Source organism: Cloeon dipterum, chromosome X (genome assembly GCF_949628265.1).
Source record: "Cloeon dipterum chromosome X, ieCloDipt1.1, whole genome shotgun sequence".
Lineage (NCBI taxonomy): Eukaryota > Metazoa > Arthropoda > Insecta > Ephemeroptera > Baetidae > Cloeon > Cloeon dipterum.
This window is the reverse complement of record NC_088790.1, coordinates 5,495,961-5,519,621: the sequence shown is the minus strand read 5'-3', so window position 1 is coordinate 5,519,621 and position 23,661 is coordinate 5,495,961. Positions and strand designations below refer to the sequence as shown.

General features: G+C 37.5%; 4 protein-coding genes across 19 annotated transcripts in view; 2 read left to right on the top strand and 2 right to left on the bottom strand.

The window, feature by feature from the left end:
* The first annotated feature begins 1,545 nt into the window (after positions 1-1,545).
* Positions 1,546-2,453, top strand: mRpL32 (mitochondrial ribosomal protein L32). The gene is made up of 4 exons (XM_065495599.1): positions 1,546-1,685; positions 1,751-1,996; positions 2,058-2,191; positions 2,243-2,453. Exons 1-4 carry the CDS (start codon positions 1,592-1,594, stop codon positions 2,378-2,380), a joined length of 612 nt encoding a protein of 203 aa, XP_065351671.1. The 5' UTR covers positions 1,546-1,591; the 3' UTR covers positions 2,381-2,453.
* LOC135947043 (carbonic anhydrase 2-like) lies at positions 2,427-5,756 on the bottom strand. The gene is made up of 7 exons (XM_065495598.1): positions 5,612-5,756; positions 5,049-5,150; positions 4,433-4,600; positions 3,382-3,538; positions 3,004-3,109; positions 2,719-2,946; positions 2,427-2,666 (listed from the first exon to the last, which is right to left on the bottom strand). The coding sequence occupies exons 1-7, from the start codon at positions 5,679-5,681 to the stop codon at positions 2,511-2,513; spliced, it is 987 nt and encodes a 328-aa protein (XP_065351670.1). The 5' UTR covers positions 5,682-5,756; the 3' UTR covers positions 2,427-2,510.
* A 2,360-nt stretch (positions 5,757-8,116) lies between these two features.
* Positions 8,117-12,927, bottom strand: Caf1-180 (Chromatin assembly factor 1, p180 subunit). Its single transcript, XM_065495593.1, has 9 exons — positions 12,736-12,927; positions 12,520-12,567; positions 11,817-12,441; positions 11,330-11,636; positions 11,065-11,272; positions 10,818-11,011; positions 10,577-10,759; positions 9,985-10,123; positions 8,117-9,370 (listed from the first exon to the last, which is right to left on the bottom strand). Exons 1-9 carry the CDS (start codon positions 12,746-12,748, stop codon positions 8,376-8,378), a joined length of 2,712 nt encoding a protein of 903 aa, XP_065351665.1. The 5' UTR covers positions 12,749-12,927; the 3' UTR covers positions 8,117-8,375.
* Positions 12,928-13,322: 395 nt separating this feature from the next.
* Positions 13,323-23,661, top strand: part of EndoA (endophilin-A) — a 31,381-nt gene continuing 21,042 nt past the window's right edge. For 15 of the 16 annotated variants that reach the window (XM_065492411.1, XM_065492408.1, XM_065492406.1 and 12 more), the window contains exons 1-2: positions 18,695-18,840; positions 22,800-22,938. In XM_065492411.1, the coding sequence (XP_065348483.1) occupies positions 22,894-22,938 (45 nt within the window). In that variant the 5' untranslated portion in view covers positions 18,695-18,840; positions 22,800-22,893. Of the gene's footprint in view, positions 13,512-18,694; positions 18,841-22,799; positions 22,939-23,661 lie in introns of those variants that run through there. The other variant, XM_065492401.1, reaches the window with a different exon arrangement.

The window sequence follows — 23,661 nt, the reverse complement described above, 5'->3', positions numbered from 1 at the left end:
TGGCACCATGTGTGGCACATATTTATATTTTAAATAAACGAAAGTAGTATCAAAAAACTCTCGTAATCTTTGCAGCGGAAAGAATAAATCATAATAGCTACCATTATATTTTGACCCACCACCCACCTAGTCGGTATAGTTAATCTTTTGTAAACAAGATCAGAACGATGCTATTTTTTTCTCAATTTTAAACAATTATTTCAATTTGTCAAGAGGCAACCTGAATATTTAAAAGGAACGATGAACCTATGAGCGAGAGTTTAAATCAGGAGGTGAATAATTTATAAAAGCGCATGACGTCATTCAGCCTTTGCGTGCTGCAAAGCAACCTTTCCTGAAGGTGAGCGAGTGAATCACTTTATTTTAATGCAATCATTATTTTGTGCAATTGATGGCGAAATTTGGTTTTTTAATCAAAGTAGTTTTTATTTTGAAATTTAAGCAATTTCTATGCAGATAATGTAATGTTGTATAAATCGATAACTCTATAAAATTATGTTTAAAAATACTGCAATTTAAAAGTAAAAATAATTTAAAAGGTTAGCTTTAAATTTATTTCATCAGGAAACATTCTAAGTTAATTGACAAAAATGCTTTCTCTTTTGTTAAAACCAGTTTAGGTTTTTACTTATTACTTAAGTTTTGCCTTTTTGTGCAACTCATTTACGCTCATTTAGAAAAAATGATGTTGACTTGCGTTTTGAAAGTTATGTACAGTAATTTACGTAATTTAAATTTATAACCAAAATTATGTGTTGATATTTTTTAGAAAATATTTGTTAGCCTTTAAATTATTATATTTTCAGTGGCAGATTTTTCTTTTTAAGAGGGTCCATGAGAAATTTTCAAGGGGCTTTAGTGTGTTAATTCGATTATTGAATGAATAACGCGCACCCAATATAAAATGAATGCGAGAAGTACAGCGTTTTTTGTCGTGTGTATACATACAATTCATTCACTAAATTACTCCCGAAATGTGTGTAAATATGAAAACTTAACTCTATTTTTAAAGGAAGTTTAGTTGTTTTATGAATATCATTCACATGCAAAACGCAGACTCTGAATTTTAGAAAAGATAAGTATGACACAAAAAATTAGAGTTTGAGCATTATTTTGATGTGACATTCAAGCGAATAGTTTGATTTTTGATAAAAACTCACCACTGGAGAATGAGATACCTTTTAAAGTCCGCTTTTCTTGTTAAATCACAAAGTCCATTGAGTTTACGCGACCGTTTGAAATTTTTTATGCATCAACTTCGAGGGTTGTGCTAATTTTCCGCGTAGGGAGCAGCACGTACGCAATAATGACTTCAAGACGGGAGTTTGACATAGGAGTAGAGGTTTTAACTTTAAACTATATTAGTATGGGTTATTTTTCCAAAATTTTGCTTAACAGCAGGAATAGATAATTAAATTTATGATTAAATTAAAAAAGGTACTCAAGAATAAATCAGCTTTGTAAGTTAAACTTGTTCACAGTGTTGGAACCAGGTTGTTCTCCTTAGTTAACTCCCCCCTTCATTTTCCAGCTGATTTATTAACACCAACACCCAACAGCCAACACCACGTTTGGCCTTGGCCGGTGAAAAATGGCAGTACGCAACGCATGGATTTCATTAAAGCATTGCTTTAATTCGTTTGAAGAGGTTCTTAGTGTTTCCCTAGGCTTGCGATATCCTTACAGTGAGTTAATAATTCTTTCAGCTAAAAATTAAGTGAGCTCTGTGTTAATTTTCCTTCTCTTGCAGAGCCGACTTACCAGGCCGTTTTACTCGGTGAAAATAATCAACAAACGACTGCACTTGCACCCCAAAACTCTGATCCTTTTGGACTTGGTGATGGATTTTTGTGGGCAGTTCCCAAGCACAGGCGAACGATTGAAAAACGCATGAGACGTAAATTTGGTCCCGCCAACTTGCTGAGAATTAGACCTAGAAATGATTTGATAGTCTGCACAAGATGTGGACATCACCATGAAATTGGCATCTTGTGTGGTAATATAGTAAAGATTTATGATAGTGTGAAGGTTAATACATATGTGTTTGAAATGTGTAGACTATTGTTACAAGAAGGTGCAAGAAGAGACGAAATTGGCGCAAGATCTTGTCCAGGAGAAATTAGGTCTGAGTGCCGTGGACAAAGAGGTTATTCTTCTCTACGAGAATGAAGCTGCTCCACAAGATGCTCAGGTATTTTCCCCATAATTTATACCCTTTCAACCTAATAACATGCTGTTCTAGAAAAAATTTATCGTGGAAGTTCCGAAACCACGTCCTCAGTGGTTCAGTCGCAACTTGCTGCAGAGGACTACAGAGGTGGAAACTCCAAAGGCAGTAGCAGAGACCAACCAGGTTGTGAAACCAGCTGACATGGGTTGAAAGCATTTGGAAGGTAGTGTTTAGTAGTTTAAAACAAATAAATAAATACGGTTGATATGTTTATTTCTCGGAATCTATAATTTTTAATTACAATGGCACTCATTGGGGCAGTATTTTTTCTAACTAGACTCTACTCTGATTTTTTAATTCTGTGGTAATGGTGGTGGAATCTCGTTCCATTTACAAGACGGTGAATATAAATCGTTCTGCCTGAAATAGGCTGCGGATGCCTAAAATTATCAACCATTGGCTCCTCCCCGAAGGACAGCTTCCGGAATAAGTCCATCTGAATTTTTCATTTATCAATAATTCTAATTTGAATGTAAATTCAATCTGACCTGTTCAAAAGACACATGCAGAGGGTGAGGAAAGAGGATCCAAGTAACGGCTTCGGAACAAGGCGGTGTCGTCAAAGAGCCTCTGTATGAGTAGAAAGTGTCGATGTCACGAGGCAGCATCCACGCTAGGGGCAGGGGTTGGTCAAGGGTAACTTTGTCATTCATATTTTTGACGTTGGGCAGACTTTGGATCAGGACGTCAAGCCGGGCATTTCCTCTCTCGCCGGCCTAATAGTAAATAATATTAATTTGCAAGTTCTGAACTAGAAATTTAAAAACAATTACGGAAAAAAAGAAAGCCAAGACAGAAAGTCCATCTCTGTGATTCAGTGCCTCTTCCAACGTTTTGTACTTCCGGTTTCTGTGAATGATGTGTAGCTCCATTGCAAACCTATAAAAAGTATAATTTACTATTTAGACGTGAAATAAGGCAAGCGCAAGAGAAGTTGTCACTCAGACATGGCGGCGGATGAGGGACGGTAAAACCTGCCTGCCTAGTATGCACAGAAGGATACAATTTTAATGCTCGCTTGCATTGTACCTTAATATAAGTTCGGAAAAAAATAAAACTCTAGAATGATAAAATTTTCCTGTTCTAAAATTTTCTCTTTGGGTTAGTTTTTATTCCATTAATCCCAGGTGAAATTGGAATTTAAACATTACCTTATTGAGTTAATGATATGCTCAGAGCCCCGGTTGTTTCTCCGACCCCAGTGAAAATGGAGTCCAACCATCTCGTATTCGCCTTTCAAGGGCCCTCCAAATATATAGGGGATCGGCTCGTCATCATCTTCATTCGGTTTTGCCGCACTCAGAGAAACTGAAAAATAGGTGTACAAATTGATAAAAATACATTCAGCCCTTTATACAGGGTTAAAAAACAAAGAAAAATCGATAAGAAATTTTTCCAATTGAAATAAAAAGATCCAGAGTACCTATATTTATTCAAATTTATTTTAATTTTGTCTGGTTTTTTATTTTTTATTAATTGTAGTTGAAAAATTGGCGTTTGCACGTATAAATTATATTTTACATTACTTTTTATTGCTGAGCATTCAAAGTGGCTAAAAAGGAAATACAATTACTTTAAAAGAGCTTAACTTAAATAAAAGTATAGCAGTATTTTTCCAAATGTCAAAAAGAGTAATTTTACTTTACTAAAAATTGAATTTTAATCTTGAAAAGATTTGTTCGCATCTCACGTTTCAGTATTTTCTAATAATGGACTAGTTTACAAATTTAAAATAAAAATAAGTTGAACCATCTGAAAATTAACGATAATTTGCTGGGTTTTTTCTTTTCAAGAAACAAATAAGCCGCCCTGAGTGAAACAGCATTTTTTAGATATTTATCAGCAATTACAAAAAGTTGCAGTGCTGTAAAAGATTTAATGGATAAAGGTACGTGGTTTTCCAATTAAAAAAGTGGACTGTCCAGATTTGTGCTTATTTCGAAGGATGTTCAACTTGTCTTTTGACAATCGACTTCCCATTACTTATCGGTAAACCAGTCACAAGATGTTCTGGCTGCTGCGTCTTGATTCTTATTGGAATGCCTCGGCTGTTCCATTAATATACTTTTAGCATCTCAAGTCAGAAACCGAGAATCGTGGGAATAATGTATTTAAAATAATGCACTTGCCGAGATGAATACAAAAATATCCACACGCGAGTTGCATTTTCAAATTACTTGGCAATTCTCCTGCTGCGGATACCTGAGTGTCCGTTGTTTGTAAGGGTGACCGGCGCCAAGAGGGGGTTGTGGTAGCCGACCATCTCAAGGGCTGGAAAAGGTGCGGGCACGGCGTGCTTGGTCGAAATCTTGATGGGCGACTGGCCTTCGCCACCGCAGTCGGAATGCTGGTGCTGCCAATTCTCTTGACCTTCCAAAATAAATCATGTTCTGCTTCACGCGTAGCTCAATTGTGATACTTTTACCGTAAAGGATTCGACAAAAAACTTCAATTTATTGTGTTTTAATCTCGAAATTACTGCCCGTTTTTTCGATTCTTTAAATGCTATTTAAAAGGGAATGATCGATTTTTTACAGTTATTGTTTTGAATTGAATAAATAAAAATTTATTTCCAATTTAAATGTTGCACCATGACAGGCCCAAAACCTTAATTAATGAGCGTCGAAATTGATGATTGATATAATTTATCTGAGAACTAGCTATATTTCTTAAATCAATTCAAATTTGATAAGTGGCGTTATCAGAGCTTTTGGCCTGCGATTTTTCATTAATCCGCCATAATTATATTCTAATCAAACGTTTCAAAAAATTTCAACCGTCTGGAAAAAACGATTTTTTTTTTCAAATTAATACTCACCTTTTCGTGAATAGTCCCATTTGTGGTGATGGTGTTTGTGTTTGTGACTGTCTTCATTGTCCGTTTGCTCCTTTCCCCTTTCATCGACACTGCTTTCAATTTCTGCAATTTTTTCATTTTTTCGATTTAAATTGAAAAATAGGAAAAATGATGTATGCTGTCATTTTTTGTGATCGCGTTTGTGTGACGTCTGTTGCAACGTCGAGGTGTATGATGAAATATTTGATTTATAAGCTATTTAAGCAAATGGAAAAATTAACGTAGCGGAGGATGACGCTTTGCCAAACTCTGCATGTGACGTGAACAATGGACTGCTCTAGAATAAGAAGTGATAATTATTTGGAATCACTTTTTTGCTTTTGCAACACTTGACGTTTTTATTGCAGTCCTAATGAATAAGCTATTTCATCAAATGGAAAAGGACGCGAAACTTTGTTAATTTCTATAAACGTAGAAAAACATTTGAGTCGACTTGTTCAATTTTTCGTATTCTCTATATAAATCTTAAGAAAATTCCCAGCATCAATATATTTGAAAAAATAAAATAATATTTTAATATTTACCCTGTACCGATGAAAAGAGCAAAATCACAAGTAGAAAGTGAGTAGCTATTTTTAAACATTTCCAATTCATTTGGAACGGCGTGAAATACAATCCACCTGGACGATCTGAGCGCAGAGCTTGCACTGACCAGGCTCGCTCGGCGTGCTATCTGCGCGCAGGTGTCTACCCTTTCGACTTCGCAACACAGCCGTGTGAGAGACAGCAGATTAAAATTAGTTTTTTTTTGTTCATTCATCTTTCATCTTGCGAGTAGCGTGAATAATCACATTTTTTTATCATGCCGCATCTCCGGAATAAAGTTTTTTTGTGCTTTATTCAAGCTCGTCGCAGAGAACATTTTGGAGATAAATTTTAGATATACATTTTAGAAAATACTATAGTTTTAGTTGTGTGGAATGGTTCTGAGGCCGCGAGCGCAAAACATATACGCGCACACAGACACTACAGACAGTCAGGTTAACACGAATGCAAATCAAGTTGATCAAACAAGCGCATATGCAATATAAATAAATCAACGCTGCTGACAACGAGAGAAATAAAAGTTGTCAGAGATTGGTTCTTTCTGCAGGCTCTCATTTTTAAAATTATATAGCACACAGCTCAAGTCATAGCGTATTGAAAAGTTAAAAGCCGTTGAGTAAAAGGGAGTGCTTTGTAAACGCTCGTAAATTGGTTGATCTTGAACATCTAGCAACCATTTTATTGCTTTTGCGCTTGCAGACTAAAATTATCAATCGGTGTGAACTAGTTATTCTTGACACAACTATTATAATGTGATCAATTCATTTCCGTGCGTACAATAAATTCCATGATGTCCTGTGCGCGTTTTTGTTGTTGTGCATTCACCTATAAAATAAAAAGAAATCCACCCTATGATCTATTTGATGACGTCTATAATATTAAAAGAGAGCTTTTTGCTGACTGATTTATAACAGGGAAAATCTTCTTGTTTGCAATTCGATGGAAATACCGCATAACCTGTCTTTAATTGAAAATTTTCCTTGTTTGTTGATAGCTCTTAAATTTCCTCTTCGTGTATTTAAATTGACAACCAATTTTTCAATTTTTTTATTACAATTTCTAAAATTGAATTTATGTATCAACCGTGATCTACAAAAAATCTAAAAAATTAAAATATGATATTTTATTTGTTTTTAGTTTAGGCTGAGATCACAGCACCATAACATAGTATCGTAGTTTAGTTCTATCGTAATTGCATCATTTTTTGATACAAATTGGAAACTTTGGTATACAATTAACTAACCGCAGGAAAATTGGGAGGTTATGTCTGCTACGTTGTTGATAGCACCTGATGCTTTTTACTGCTCCTGTTTGCGACATGAGCTTAAAATTGCCATCGTACAAAGAAGAGTGCTGTAAATTACACAACGCCTGTTTGCATTAGCATTAATGAACGTCAATTGCGTCCTTGATAAAGAACCTACAATGCTTTCCCATTTTAGCCTGTTTCTGGAAAAAATAACTCGCTCAGTTGGTTCCACTTAATCAGTACAAACCAGACACATGACTCTACGCTTATCAGTTGTCAAAAAGCTGCAGGGATTTCACTAATGCAGTCGTCAAAACAACACTAAACGTTAAGCAGAGGGAACTGTGTCAAGCATAGTCAGTGGCTTAATTGTAGCTTTTGTAAAGCGTATTCAGGAAAGGATTTTTAATTCCTAGCGTGTCTGGTTATGTCTACTAAAAAATTGATTTACAATTTTAACTCGATAGGAATAAGGCATTTCTAATGATGAAATAATCGAACTTGTCCCCGTTGGTTGAGAGCTGCGATTTTTTATATTTCTTGACATGATTTGGCTCCAACTTGCACCCAAGGTCACGAGGGGGTCCTAACACGAGGCTCTAGCTAAGGTATAATTTTAGGCGCCAGTTGGAGCCGAAACATGTTGAGCAAAATACAAATCTCATGTTTCAACCAACGCGGACGAGCCCGATTAATGAAATTTCAGGTTTTGTTCAGTTCCAGAAGCAATAAAAGTTTCCGTTTCTTTAACTGTGCCAATTTTACTCGTGGTGAAAATGGTAGTCACCGCTACTTGGGCGAAATTTGGGGTAGCTGATCGAGGAAATTACCCCTAAATATATCACTTTTTCGAGTAATTTTTGCGTAAGATTAATGACTTTATGCTGTGAATCAAACGCGCTAAAAATAATCTAGGAAACAAAGACTCCAGACTACATAGTAATAACATATTTTGAATTGCCACGAATTAATTTTAGTTGGAAAAATCGTGGAAATAATTATAACTAGATTCTCCTAAATTATCACTTACAAACTCATTGAAGAATGATTTAAAAAGTTGGCAGAAAGACTTACAAGAATTAAAACTTGCGAAATTTGGTCTGTGAAATTCAGTCTTGTCCTGATCTTGGTAAAATTTAATTTTTTACTGTCGTACAAATACAGGGAAGTTATCAAATCGGTTTACTGCCTTGGAAAATGCTCTTAGTGGTTTACATAAATTAAATAATTGAAGTGTATATATCGAACTTATTTACTGGACAAAGGACATTTGAAAATTGTCGGTCTTTCACGTTTGTACAGCAAAGATGTAAGAAAATGTAGTGGTACAGTTATTCACAAGTGAAGTCAAAAAGACAAATCTTCACTATGATGTTTTCCTCGGAAAACAGGAAAAATTGCAATATTAGTACTTCTTCTTTACCTGCTATAGTGATGAATAAAATGTACAAGCTACGAGTTTCACAGATGCATTGAGGTGAGCATGTTTAAATTTAATCAAGATTAATAACATCCTGATCATCTTTCTTGGCCAGAACAACAGGCACAGGATTAAAAGCCGAGGCAGGCCTTTGAGAGGGAATAGCTTGCCCCCTTGGCACTGAGAAGAGCAGGGACACGCGGCGTCCTTTCTTCGGCTCGCCGCCAGCAGGATTAGCAGAGTTGCTAGAAGTGGAGGGTTTGTTTAGTTCTGCAGTTTTGGCGAAAAAGGCTGACGAAGGACTGAATGGAGAAGTGGCTTCCTTCTTGGCGGCCATCTTCTCCTTATTTTCCTTGACCTTCAGCATTTCAGCCGCGATTTGCTTCTGCCGCTCGTCAGGGGTAAGGACCTTGGTGAATTTGGTGATTAGAGTTCCTTGGACGCTCTTTGGCGGCATTTCCGTGGCCGCTGGCTCGGGCGAAGACGCAGCACGATCTTCAACTGGAACAACCTGCTTTTTCACCTCTGGCTTTTGCAGCTTTGACCTTCTGGCAGCCGGTTTTAAATTGTAAACCCAGTTATTTGGCAAAGGCAAATCAGTGAGGTTGTGCTTGTCCCGCTCCTCCTGCAACACCCACCAACACATGCGTCCCTGGAACGCACCTTCTTCTGGACACGCCTGCCAGGTCGCGAGCTCTTTCATCTTCTTGCTCGCGTTCCCGATGGAAATGCGGACGCGGTCGTCAGTAATTTGTGCCTCCACGTCAATATCTGGGTGCAGCTTTTTGTCCCAGTAAGTGATGAATTCCTTGACAAGGTAGTGCCGGTTTTTGGTGTTGCCGTGCAGAAGTCGGATGAAATCTGGAACGGCTTCATCAGGCAGTTTCATCTTGTTTCGTTTGTTTTTCTTGGCTGAACATTCAGTCTTCAGTGTATCATCAAGCTCACTGCCCAGTTCGTCGTCCAAATTATCACTCTCTACTTTATCCGTGTTGTAGGATGTGGGAATTTTGTGAGCGACAACCACTGCAGCGAACTGGTTCAGAAGATGCAGAACTTGGTTGTGCACTATTAAAAGGATACGTTAATTACTAGGTGTTTTTCTGGAAAATATTTGATGATTTATATATTGTTTATAAGTGCAAATTAAAGACATTGTATTAGCCCATTAGACATGATTTGGTCTGTTAAAACGCTAACAGGAAATTTCTACGTTTAATCCAGATCAAATCTCAAAATTTTTGTCATTTTTAGTTCTGTCTGTTTTTCAACAGGTCTGAAAGTAGCAACAAATCCTACGGAAAATACACGCAGAAAAAACTTGAAAAAACAATAAAATAAAATTCCACTGCAACAGTGAGGAAAATTTACCACAACGAAATAAATAAGAATAAAATTCGATAAATTTTTTCTACCTTGAATCAATCATAAGAACGTATTATTATTTCTTATTTCTGACTCTTGATTTGAGTTGATCATTTTGTATTTATTGCGTCTATGATTATTTCATGGATTTGCAATCGATTTAAGACTGTTCAAAGTCGCTTTTTCAGCCGTATTAAATTATTCATATAAGGCTTTAATATGCACTGATCATGCTTTAATGTTTTCATGATGATTGGAAGTTGGAAGTTTAGGAATAGGAGTAAAATGTGCGTGAAATCCACACGCGCAATGCTTACCTGGATCATCTTTTTTGCTTGGGTCATTTGGATTGAAGCAGGTGACCATTCTGGGAAGAAGGTGCTTCACTTTCTTTTTCATGTCTTCTTTAAATTGAATATCCATCTGCTTGAGCCTCTCCTTCTGCTCCTCAGCAGGCTAAAAATGTACATAAATAATTACTGAGTTTTCACAAGAAGTCGGCTTTTTGCTCTTTCCTAACTAAAATTAACCATGAAACAGAATCAAAAATGAGCTATGGACGTCATTTTTCAAATTTTAAATTATAGCCCTGACCAAAAACCAAAATTAAAACAAAAAATAGGTTAATATTCAATAATCATGTTACTGGCGCGAATTAAGTTTTTAGGCTTTTCTGGCAGAGCACAGGACGCCAAATTTAAATTAAACGGACTCGCCAAGGACTTGTGTCAATGGAAATTATTCAATAATAACAATAGTAAAATACTAAATTTACTAACAATTAACTAATAACCACACAAAAAAAGGGTTGGTTATTGCTGCGAAAAAACCTATATGGAAAGTCGTTTGTCGATTAGCCAACCTTCTGTATTTGGATCACTCCTTAATAGCACAAGTATGCTAACTTACCAGTGCTTCATCTTCACTATTTCCCCTTTCTTCGTCACTCAAATAGCCGTGAGGTACAAAAACGTCATTGTCAACTTCATACTCTTCATCCTCGGATTCCTTGTCATCGTCAGAGCCGTGAAGAGACTCGCCAGGCTCCTCTTCTTCCCATTCTTCATCAGAGTCAACTTCATAGTCAAAAATCTATGCAGAAAAAAAATATTTGACAAACGTGTTTGATAATGTATTTAAATTAAATCACCTTATCTTGCGCGAAAGGTTTCTTTGGGGTGACGCAAGTGCTTTTCTTTGACCAAGTTCCCCAGTATGCTGGTCTTCGGTTCTCGACAAATTGAAGGAGCTTGACTCTTGCTGGTTTTATGTTCTTTTCAGGCGCATTGTTTGTAACCAACAGCTCTCCAACCTTCTCAACTTCTTCCTCTATGTCTTCTTTTTCTGGAGTTGAATTATTAATTATCACGCATTTTTGCAGAACGAGTTTTCAGTACCAATCACAATGACATCGTCATCAACTATGTTTTCACTAGCTGGGAATGTTTTGCCACTTTTCTTGGGAATGAAGTCCTTGGTTTTGAGCTGTTGCAGGTACAGCTGTTTTTCATCACATTGATGTTCAAAGGAATTCTCTAAATTGGTTCTGGCCTTATCATCAAGCGAGTGTCGAACAACTGGAGCCAGCTTCATGCCCTTTTTCAGCTGAAATTTACATTGTTAAGAAAAACAGATGGATATTAATAAATGACAGGGACTTACAGTGAAAGGCATAAAATTGTTTAGAAGATTTGCTTTCTCCTCCACTGGTTTGCACTGCTCAGTTGTTGCAGGAACCTTTTTAAAGAAACTAGCAAACGCAGCTGCTGACTTCTCCATCTTCTTCTTTTCCTCCTCTTCAGCTTTCTTCCTCTCCTCCTCTTTCTTTTCCTTTTTCAGCAACCTTTCTTCCTCTCGTTTCTGCTTTTCCTTCACTTTTTCCTCCTCCTTTTTCTTTTTCTCCTCCAGCTTCTTCTCCTCTTGTTTCCGTTTTTCCTCCTCTTTGGCCTTTTTCTCCTCAAGCTTTTGACTAAAAATTGAATTAGACATGCTCATTTTTTTGATGCTATTCTTAAGAGCTTTTAATTTAAAAGGGCGCCCTTGGTTTGATCTGCTTTAACAAACAAGTCACACATATAATATTTGAGATACAATTAAGGCAAAAGTCAATAACCTTGGGATTACCCAAATTTAGTTCAAGAAAACTCACTCTATTTCAGCCTGTTTCTTTTTCTGCCTCTCCAATCTTTCAAGATTTTTCTGAGCTTCTCTTTCCTCCTTCAATTTCTGCTTCATCTCCTTTTCCTGCTGCTTCTTCAGCTCCTTCTCCTCCCTTTCTTTCTCCTTGCGCTTCTGGTTCTCAAGCTGCTTTTCCAACTGCTTTGGGGTGAGTTTCCTAACTTTGGGAGTCGACTTCATGGGAGTGATGGGAATATCACTAATTGAGGTGATTGACTTGTCATCGACATCCATCAATAAACTGCTGTTTAGTCCAGTCGACGTAAAGCTAGCGTTTGCAGACCCATTCTCCTCTTCCTCCTCACTTTCGCTTTCAGTTTTGGAAGGGGATGATTTTTCTTCCAACATATTGTCTTCAGGTGCATCATTGACTGCTTCTGTCACCTCAGAACTCTCGTTGACACTGCTTACGACTGCTTTTGTTTGCTCCTTTTCCGGAACGACCGTCTTTTCATCTTCAACCTTTGGAGGCTCCACGTTTCCCTCATCGCAACGCACTTTTAGGACTGTCACTTCGTCATCATGCGGCTCACTCAATTTCCTCTTTCTTGCATTCTCGTTTCTAATTTTCGCTGCCTCAAAGAAGGACAGTACCGCTGCAATGTATAATAAAATAATGACATTAATATCATATGTGTATCGCATAATTTATGTAAGTATGTATAATGACTTACTTCCTTGCTTCAGCTTCTTTTGAGGCGGTGTAGATGAGCTGTTTCCACCTACCAATTAAAATGTGAGTGAATTAGCAGCAATAAATGTCACGAATAGGTAGCAAAAGTTGGAAATTCTTGCTAAGGCGAAATGACAACCCAGAAAATGCTCAAATCGTAAGGAAAAATTACATACATACATGCGGTCAGGTTTGATTGACACTGATTTTTACTTACCCTTGTTTTTCATTTTAAGACGAAACAATCGAACTAATCAATTTGAAATAAGAAATGAACGTTGAGGAATCACATATGAAAGATTTTGACCTTTTAAATCATAGATGCAAAGTTTCCTAAGTGAGTTAAAAACAGAAATTTGGTAGGTGAAGATAACAACGCGGGGGTGCCGACTGCCGACTATCACCTGCAATGGTCCCGCCAATTCAGAACACATTATCCAGCTGGTAAAATCGACAGCGCGGGAAAAATGGATGTTAGTGCACTAAGGAGATTAAGATTTTACTAGAACATTAGATAATTTTAATATTTGAACCATAGTCACCATAAACTAAACCTTTGAATATTTTTGATATATTTAAATATTTAAAATTTAAGAGTGATTTTGTCCTTTGCTGTGCTTTGATATTTAAGTTTTAAATAAAACATTTTTCTCCTTAGTAATACACCTATAGAGTTTGCTCTGAAGGAAACCCTCAAGAGCCGCAAGCCACCGCCATCTATGTGCATCAAAAATCACCAACGAAATCTGTGTTGCCTGCAGAGACAACTATCAATACCTAAGGGTACCAGCTGGATTCATTTCTGACGACAGAAACAAGAAACTAAAACAAACACACAAGCAGTGGTCCCTGCAGGTGAACTTCTCTGCCGGAGCTGCAATTTTCGCAAATTTCTCCGCACATTTGTGGGTCAGGTTTTCTAGCTTCTGGCTTAGGGAAAGCCGAAACTTTGGTCAACTCTAATTCCAGCGGATCTTCAAGGAAACTGATTTGGTATGTGCTAAAAGCTGATTTTCATCAATTCTATTCATCTGACAATCTTATTCCTCTCTTGTGAACTGTGTCAACTTACAATTTAGCAAAGATCCCTCTTGGCGTGTCGTTTTTATGGTTGTAACTATTAGTATAAAAATTTAATTTAATCATCTTTTTGTTGTTGAGTTTTTTTTAAATGCTCAGACAATCGAATTAAATAAATTATAAATACATTTATTTGCAGTTAATTTTTTAACGACTTTTTATTGCTTTGATAATAAGCCTTAACCACAAGATAAAATTTTCATTGCACCCTAAATAATATCGACACTTGACCTGCGTGGGGTTTTCTTCGATGCGCGGATCAAAATAGATTCGTCAGCGAAAATTCGCACCGAAGTGAATGGGGGAGGAAAACCACTTGATGAAGCCTATGGTGTGTATTTTCCTTCTTGTCCCTAGAGCCGGCTCTGGGCAGGGGCATGTAATTGATTTTCCGCCAAGCGTGCGCTAAATTTAAGCTTTCGTTATTTTTTCTCGCTAGCAGAGGAGAGGAGTTAAAGTGGAGGAGTTGTGAATGGATCTGCGTGGGGTGTATGTATCCTATTATTCGAGTGGGCGTCGTGGGCGTTAGTCAGGTCGCGGATGAAATGAGGGGGCGACTGCCCCTGGTGGCCGGCGTGTGCCGCAATGCAGCAGAAAGACCCGCCTTCTCGCGAAAAAAATGCATTTTGCTAATTGAAATTAGCAGACGGCGAACCAGAGAGTAAATTTTGTTTTTCGTGCTGAATGCGACAAGTTTTTACTTTAGTTTGTTGTTTTTAGTTGTCTCCCGTGACATGATGGAATTTACTTTTTTACTTTGTTTGTGTTTCTCAATATTATTAGGAAAGATTGATAGTTAAAGGAATTAACCTTGTTGTAAAATCGTGATATGTAATGGGTACATTTCAGTGCATTTAATGAATTTAATCCAACAGTGAAACAAAAAATTTCCAAATTATATACCCCTGACTTTTATCTTTGTCTGTTCAATTAAAGATAATTCTTTCGCCTCCAGTGTTTGAATTATACCAAATATTTCCAACAGACAGGTGTTCTGGGAAATCCGCTTGCGGAAACGTAACGACTTGAAGTAGTTTTATTTTTTCTAAAATGGTGGTTAACATAAAATCCAAGATCACTTTATTTTGGCAATTTAAATTTTTTGTAAGTCAATTTCGGGAAACTGGGAAGAGCAAAAGTTTTTTAGTATTCGATTAAAATTAAAACTGTAATCAGCTTTCTGAATTTGCCAAGATTTTTTTTCCTCAAGCATTCATAGCCAAACTCGTATCCCTTCGGTAGTTGCTAAAAGCAATTAAAAAAATTAGGTTTGAATTCATTTATAAAATTTACATTCTTGTGTTTATTTTTTTTAAATTTAATTGAGCTTTTTATATTTAATTTTTTAAATCTTATTTTAAAGTCACCAGGAAATAAGATAAGTATTTTACTGATAATCATCACGAAAGAGAAAATTTAGAATTAATGTCTGTTGTCAAACAACAACAACATTTCCCTTGGTCATCTAACAATAAGTTGATTTGAGCAGCTTCACAGCTCAAATTGAATTTGCGAGGTGGTTGTGGCGTCTGGGTAGCTCTTTCTGCTGCCAAAGCAAACCTCTCTTCGCCGCCAAAAATCACTCTCATTGCAAAAATTGAGTGTCACGCGCGCCTTGTGAGTCCAAACTGTTGCTATCTTCGTCGCACGCCTCAAGTTCATTCAGTCCTGAAAATCGAATCATGGTTGAAAAAGTAGCATTCTCTTCTGCGAAATCATTTTTTATATCGTGTACTATATTCAATGAGCTAAGAAATATATCTTCTCGGATTTAAAATTAATAGTCCTGAGCATTTTTTGAGATTCAAAATCGATTTATCAAAAACTAATTTTCTTTCTACCTCTCTACTTAATTTATCATTTTTCTGGACGGGTCACCTCATTTTCGAGTTTTTGCTGGGAAAATCGCAAACAATAATTTTATGGTTCCAGATAGCGTTTTCAATCGTTCAGAGCTGATTTCCATTTTGATAAAAAAAATCCTAAAAAGTTATATTTCACTCAATTTACAGATATTTATTTAACTTTTAAGAAAAAAGTACTGCAATAAGTTTTTGGCAGCTATTAGTAATTATGATGTTTAATCAGCTATCAGAATAAATTTTTATAGGTTTTTTCTCTACGGTTAACTATTAAATTCTTACAAAACTCAGATTGTTAGAATAAATTTTGGTTTTAGTCAGAATATAGTATAGGCCAATACCGGCTTTGCCCTCCTGGGTAAAGTTTTAACACAAGATGTTTGCCAGGTATTCTGCCTTTTCTCACATGTTTTATATAAATCTGACGACTTTTTAATAACATGAATGTATTTTGACTAAGTGTGAGAATAAACAAATAAACAAGAATATAAAAAATTAGCCACCGATCGATATTGGCTATGAACATAATTTAATATTTTAAATCGATTTTGGTAATTTTCTTTAAAGTCCCTTAAATTGCTAAAATCGTCGAATTGATGAATTTCCGCGTAGACCACAAACTAAAACGTTGAATCCTAGGAGTTTCCCCTATGAGTTGGATGTCAAAAAAGATCGTTGCTGTTTCTTTCTGTTATAGTAGACGATAAGCGGCATTTTCTCACGTCAACGCGTCACTCATTTCCACTGCCGCCACTTGGAGCAGTGAATTCGCCCAGCTTCTTTCGATATATTTCTTGGTTTGTCGCTGATGACATAATTGCAATGAACGACGTCAGTCAGTGTTCCTTTGCGTCTCCGCCGCCTTGACTATACCACTTCGAATTTAACCCAATTAAGGCGATCGCTAATCTCGCTGCCTTGCGCTCAGCGGCATGATTTTATTATGATTCTCCACTGGCATTATTCGGATACATCCTTTCTGGTTGTTAGATTTAATTTAATTTTTAAATTTTAACAATTAAATTATTTTGAAATTTAGTCTAAAATGAGTAACAATTTATAATTTGATAAATAATACCGACAAATTTAATTGTTATTGTCTATTGATTAATCGCTTCATTTATCCAACAGTGTAAAAATTGTGTGGTAAATTTCCCTTTTGATGAAATAAATCATGATTTGCAATAAAAAGACAGTGCTCGCTCGCCGTTTGAGTAGCAAGCAAATTTTATAGCCAATTTTCTCAGAAATTCAAACAGCAACATGAGAAACCTTTAGCTTTTTCTCAATTTACAGAGATTATTTAGGGTAACGTTAAAAATATGTTCAGAATTTGTCTGCACAGTTCCCCTTTTAAAGTCTTCTAAAAATATTGTGATCGTGCTTTCAATCTGTCGACTTGCATTGTGCGCGGGGCGGAACATTTGTATATGGAGCAAAAGTCATGCAGCGAAAAGTATTGATTTTGCGGCGGCACAAAAAGTGATACTAACTGTTAACTGATCAATGCTTCTCGCCCATTCCTTTTGCACAATCCTTCCACTCGCAGGCAGCGCAAACTCGTCGAGGCTTTTTCTCTCCGATTTGTCCTGACACGCGCAGCCTTTCAGTGAAAGAGGAAAAGTATAAGCGGTAAATTTTTATATTGGGAGTCTCAAGGGAGGCGCGTTGTTTGCAGATATATATTCTTCTTGTTGAATCGGAGTTTTAACTGTCAAAAAAGAGTTTTGCACAATTGCCTGTTTTTGTTTCAATCGATGTTTTATGATTTTTCAAATTACCGAAGATTGCATGTTTTATCTTAGAGGTGAAAAAAACATTTTCGAGATTAATTTTTGTTCCATGTCTCGAAATGAAAATGTGGCCTCGTTTAGGCCATTGCAGACGGAAAACTTCAGTTAAATTTAAACTGTTTAAAAGTCAGTTTTCCTATGTAGCTATTTTAAAAGTTCAAAATGATAGTGAAATCTGAGAAAAAACAATTTACAACTGATTTACAACGCCATTTCTCAAATTAAAGAAAAGAAAACGTTCTGCTGTAGGGGATTCAAACGAAGAACATCTTATTTAAATGAGGCTGGAGAATTGGGAGTTGGCACATAACTTCCATTCAAATATGCTTCGTTTGAATGAATGACATGAATTTTTTTTATACCTGTTTGGAAATCAAAGCACCTGCTTGCCTGGCTTACACCTATGTTGGTGTTTTATTTATTTGGCAAAATTTATAAATACACGTACCTCGTTGAAAGTGAAAACTAAAAGGAATAAAGCCGCTGTGTGGGAAGCCTGGTGGTTCAATAAGACACGCGCGTGTTTTATTTCCAGCAGCAGAGAATTCGTCGTGGGAGTCGGTGTGTCTCTCTGAATAACTCTCGGTGCGTCGAGCGGCCGGTTCAACGCGGGCGACGTTGTGGTCTAGAACCATTATTAAAAGTTAAGAGCTTTGCAAGCAGGGAGAGCGAGCGTATTATTCACAATTTATTCGTGAAACGCGTGATGAAAAGCGAAACTTTAGTATTTAATTAAAAAGCCTGTGAAACAGCAATGCGAAAATCCCTCGAGTTAAGTTTCTCTTCGTCCAAATTTCGCGATCCAGACCATTAACGGAGGTTGATGCTACACAGCAATAAAAAAATAGTTTAACAAAAGGGCAGATGATTGATAAAATATTGTATAGTATTTTTTCCGAAAATAAATCTATTCTAAATTCTAAAATACGTTTTATGCGACGCATTAACATATATAAAAACTGTTGCATGACAAATAAATGGTAATATATTATAAGTAATTTACCTCTGAAAAATGTAAAATTAATCTATAAATTCTATTTTATTTAGCACAGGACATTTAAAATTATAAAAACTGTTTCATAATATGTTAAACTGTCTGTTGGAAAAAACCAGACGTTTTTTTCAAGGAAAAATCTAAACGCAAATATTCAGTCCGGAAAATGTTGAGTCTTAATATCGACCCTCTGGTTTCATTCTCTGTCCAAAAAGTAGGCCAAAGCAGAATTGACCTATTTTTCGGAGGAATTTAAGCTCCGTTCTGCACCACGCCCTTATTCAGCTGGAAAAAAGATAACTAATTAATCTGCAGCACTGCAAACAAACAGTAAACGGCAACATTATAAATCAATTAGCGCCAAAAATGGCTACTGAATTTTATTAGGGCAGTCCGGAGGGTGGCTGTCTGACATTGGCGCTGCTTTTACGGGCGAGAACACGCGGGGGTTGTCATGCGCAGGGGTGGCTCTTCGATTCGGCTGCTGCCCCCTTGGCAGCGCGGCGCAAAGGGGGCAGCAGTTCGTTCCACTTGAGCCTCGCGAGCAGTACGTATAGGCAACCCGACTTTCGCCTCTGATCCGTCTCAAGCAGGTGAGCCACCCTCGATTGCTGCCCCATTTCCTGTTTTTTGTTTCGCTGGAATTCATAATTCATCAATCGATGACCTTTTGAAAGCCAACTTAAAGAGATGATTAGAGCAAATGAAGCGCTAAATGAGTTTGCAAACCAGGGTTGCATTTTCTTACCACCAGGTTTGTTCACAAATTTCCTGCGCAATTCAGTATAAAAAAGGTTTTTCATAGAAAAAGCCAATGGGCGAAGTTCTGAACCACTAACAAATTATTAGAAATTAAATTTCCTACAGGAATCGATAGAAAAAATCTAATTTTTTTCTTTCAAATCTTGTTGGAAGCGTCAGTTTGTTTTAATTAAATTAATTTGTAAGAGAGGTAAAAGTAGGAGAATATCGGGCTAACGAATTTAAAATTAAAGGAAATCTGTCGCGTGTTAAAGTGTTGCGTTTCTACTTGCTTATCATTTTTCACATCTCTCCATTATCTTCTAAGAGATGACGTGCGCCACTTGCGATTCAACTTTTATATTTTTGAATTACAAGCCATAGCGTGAGTAACAAAGAAGAGAGCGAATAATAATTCACTTTTCTTCTCGCGTTCCGCAAGCTGAGCAAATCGCCTCGGTGCTCACACTTCAGCTGATTTTGTGGTGTATTCGCTGAAATAGATGCATCGCTGTCTATATGCCATCTTCGACTGTGTGGATGCCTGTATTTGCCTTTGACAAAGTGGAAATTTATTCAGCAAAGAACGCCGCTGCGGCGGGCACAAATAGCGCTGCTGGTGATGCAAGTGGCACACATTCGCAGCGTTTTATAATGCGAACCGCAAACTGACTCCGACGTTCGAGTGCACAAAGATAAAAAAGCCTCTTTCATATAGCACCGGCCGTCCAAAAGTTATTGCTTCTAAAGTATCAAAAGATGCTGGAAGTGCTTTGGGGAATAAAAAAAAATAAGATCATTGTTGTCAGTAATTCAATTTTGTTTAAAAACGTGCTTGAAATTGCAAGTAAATGCAACATGGCTTTTTTCCAATTTTAAAATTATTTCAGGCCAAACGTTTTGGCTCGAGTGCGCAATGCAGAAAGGGAGTAAGCTTTTTTTGGCAAGTATAGTGCGAATGGATCTGCCGGCGGCTCGTGAATAAATGCACGGTGCCAAGCGTGGGTGGCTTCACTCGTTTGGGCGTTTCGATTCGACGGTGATAACGGGGATCAACTCGGCGACTCTTGTCGGTTCGCGTCACTAAATATTAATTAAAAGAGTGTATGATGAACTGTGCATTATGGACACCCAAAATATACCAAATATTTTTACGGTGTCTCGCAGCACAAAAATTCGTTTTATAAACGAATTGGAGAGAGGACAAATCTGGTTTTAAAAACGTTAAAATTTTCTTTATTTCGCAAAAGTACTGCACGTTTTCTGTATCAGTACAATACCTGAGTCAATATTCCACTCGTTCAGAAAGATATTCAGTTTCCACGAGTAAACCGTTAGAAAAATAACTGAATTTTTGTAAATTTTGCAATTTTATTTATATTGGAACGCACATCCACTGAAATGGGGGCATGGCTCTCCAGAAAATTAAAAAGCCGTGGCACGTTTTGCAAAGAGCGGGAAAATCGTAAAATTTGACGTTTTTATTTGACTTTCTGGTGAATCCCTAATTACAGTATGACCACTTATATTTTGAGACTCTTCCATGTTTTATTTAAAATGGCTGCTTAACAAAAACTACTTAAGTTAGGCGGACGTCTTTTACATCACAGCTTTATTACACGTTTGGTTACACATTTATTCGATATGGGCTCCATTTTTCTCAATCACGGCCTCCAGACGGGGTCGGACTCGGCTGAAAACCCTTTGAAGGTACTCTTCATCCATTGCACGCCATGCCTTCTTGATGGAAGTCTTCAGGGCTTCAATATTGGGGTGAGGCTTCTTGTAAGCATCCGCCTGGACTTTTGCCCAAACACTAAAGTCGAGGGGGTTCAGATCTGGTGAGCTAGCAGGCCACATCGTCTTGGACCAGAAGCCCGGCAGGTGCTGGTTTAGCCAATCTTGAGTCTTTTTGGACGTATGGGCCGGCGCACCATCTTGTTGGAATGTGATTTTTGTGTCCGACCCATATGTTGACTTCACCCAAGGCAGAACTTGCTTTTTCAAAATGTCTAAGTAGACCTCAGAGTTCACTTTAAGCCCTTGTTTTATGAACACTGGATTCATCTTCTTGCCATCAGATGCGACAAGTCCAAAGACCATAACACCAGCAGGATGCTTAGTTTTGAACGAAAATCGGATATTTTCTGGTACCTCAGATGCTGGTGACTTGCTCAGATACCTGTCAGTTCGGCTATTGGAAACTGCATCGACAGTGAACATCTTTACATCTGAGTACAAAATAACACGGCGTTTCGTGCCTTTCTTCAAATCGGATAGCAGCTTCCTACTTCTTTCCACTCTCGCTTCCTTCTGTTTGGTCGTAATCAAATGTCTCTTGGTCCTGGCCCTCGACACGTACTTCAGATCATTTTTCACTAATTTTCGGACCGTTTCGCGGCCCGCTGCGTACGAGCGTGCGATTTTTCTAATGGAAATCAGCGGATTTCGTTTAATCTTCATGCGAATGGCCCTCATCAATGCTGGAGTGCGGACGGGCGTTGATTTTGCATTTCGGGGCTTCCTTGGGGTCGGGGCAGTATCACCAATAGCTTTGATGCGGAAGACGGTTGCCCTGGAGCATTTGGTGAGGGCCATAATGTCCCGAATCGAGCGTTGGGCGCGGAGCAGCGAAAGGATTTTCTGCTTGTCGTGCATGTTGCATACCTACTAAGGGTCTGAGGTGATTTTCGCGCCATTATAGTAAAAGAGCATAAAGTGGGGAGTTGAATGATACAAATTTGGCGCGAAACGCATAAATAGTTCAAAAGTTATGCGCATGCAAAGTTAGTCTCAAAATATAAGTGGTCATACTGTATACACCATCGATTTTCTGATTTTACATTAATAATCAGTTTTCAAAGTGCGTTAGAGTGCCTAAAAAACTGATTTTAGCTCTAATTCCGTAGTAATGCCACGAAAGATATTCGATTTGTGCAATGCCGACGGTGATGTGGATTTTCACAAGCTGGCGAATGCAAACATCGATTTTCGCTTGCCTTCAGAATGAACTGGAACACCGCGCGTTGCCGCTTTAGATGTGAATGGAGTACGGGGTTGTTTTTTCCCCTCTCAGGCGCTGCCGTGATACCACTCATTGGTGAATTTTTTCGTACAATTTCCAGCTAGGGGTGATATGTGAAATTAGGACACTCGACCCATCATTACGGCTGTTGAGCATTCTCTTCGCTTTTATTGCGGAAAATATGACCCATTAAGAAGAGGAGCAGTCGTTTATTATATGTGTATTTCTTCTGCAAATAGCTCAAATATTTGTCCTCTATGTGAAAAATAGCTCCCTCAGAAAATTCCAGATGCATTTTTTTTTTGTAAATTTACTAAAAGAAATAAATTTATTCTTAATGAATTAAATATTAACAAGCTGTTGATTCGCATCGTAGTGCAATTGCAATGTGAGAATCTAACCGATGTTTGGGGCTGATGTGTACCTACAATCGACTCTTCTGCATTGCATTCGAATTTGGGATTATTGCGAAAGCCCTCCAACTCGCTACTTGCTGGTTTGCACTTTTCCGGCATGCGTGAATCAATTTCACGGGACGAAGGTCTATAGCGTTTCAATAAAAAAAGACCCCGGTGTGGGGGCAGTAACATGAGCTTGTCATTTTCTGGACCGGGTTTCCTCCCATGAGGCCCATGCGCCCAATGTTATTGGGACACTTCGCTATCAGGGGGTCGCCCATCCCAAAAGATGAAAAAAATTATAAAAAATACTTAGTTTTTCATATGAATATATATTCATCAACAAGATAAACTGCAATGCTTTTCAACTCAACTTTGTGTGTTTTAGATTGGTGCTGAGCACCCTTTGCCGGACACCAAAACCACTTGGAAATCAATCAATAAGTTAGTGGCGAGAGTAGTAAACAAGAAAAACCTCAACCATGGCGTTCGCCGGTCTAAAGAAGCAGATCAACAAAGCCAACCAGGTGAGTTAACCAAACACAACGATCGTCTTTCTTTCTTACCTTGCAGTTTTATGTGTTTGCGCTCGCTGTTGCCGATAACGAATAGCGCAATTAGTTAACACTCTCCCTCGGTAATTGTTATTCTCTAAACACTCGCGGAGCCATTACTTAATTGCACGGGCAAGAAGCGTAAATAACTTATTTGTATGCAAGAAGCCTGTGTTTCCGCCAGCTATAGACATGGTGAAAACACAAGCACATGCTTGTGTACAACGCCCGATAAATGAGAGACACAGATTATCTTCTGCAGAACGGAAACAGCACAGATATGAAACTAATTGTTCAATATTGCACTTCCTTTAAAGAATGATAAATTGCAATAAATTTGTGGGATTTTATTTAAAATATTTTTGCAGTTCCAAAATTATGTGAATATCTTTTTTTTTTTGGGACAAATATAATGCTTGGAAAATTCTATTTTTGAAGTTTTGCAACTACAATTCAAATGCACAAAGTTTTTCCATAGCAAATTTGGCACAATAGTGATTCCTTGTAAAAGTTGGTCTGCAACTTTTAATGCAATATCGCCGCAGACACAAAAGTAATCACATAACTGGAACCATAGCAGCCGCTATTTGAGCACAAAAGTGGTCGAGCCAAGTATCCAGCTCACTTTTTCGCAATTAAACGCACTAGCTTATTGTGTATGAGGTGCAGAGCGAGATGATATTTATTACTTTCAGA

Bases quoted from the DNA above. Each gene is read 5' to 3' on its own strand.
- mRpL32 (XM_065495599.1), top strand. From the start codon at position 1,592: ATGGCAGTACGCAACGCATGGATTTCATTAAAGCATTGCTTTAATTCG. The intron at 1,997-2,057 runs GTAATATAGTAA...TGAAATGTGTAG, and splicing joins TGAAATTGGCATCTTGTGTG to ACTATTGTTACAAGAAGGTG. The intron at 2,192-2,242 runs GTATTTTCCCCA...ATGCTGTTCTAG, and splicing joins CTGCTCCACAAGATGCTCAG to AAAAAATTTATCGTGGAAGT.
- LOC135947043 (XM_065495598.1), bottom strand. From the start codon at position 5,681: ATGAATTGGAAATGTTTAAAAATAGCTACTCACTTTCTACTTGTGATT. The intron at 5,151-5,611 runs GTAAATATTAAA...AAAAAATTGCAG, and splicing joins GCTCTTTTCATCGGTACAGG to AAATTGAAAGCAGTGTCGAT. The intron at 4,601-5,048 runs GTGAGTATTAAT...TTATTTTGGAAG, and splicing joins ATGGGACTATTCACGAAAAG to GTCAAGAGAATTGGCAGCAC.
- Caf1-180 (XM_065495593.1), bottom strand. The intron at 12,442-12,519 runs GTAAGTCATTAT...TATACATTGCAG, and splicing joins AAAGAAGCTGAAGCAAGGAA to CGGTACTGTCCTTCTTTGAG. The intron at 11,012-11,064 runs GTACTGAAAACT...ATTCAACTCCAG, and splicing joins TGACGATGTCATTGTGATTG to AAAAAGAAGACATAGAGGAA.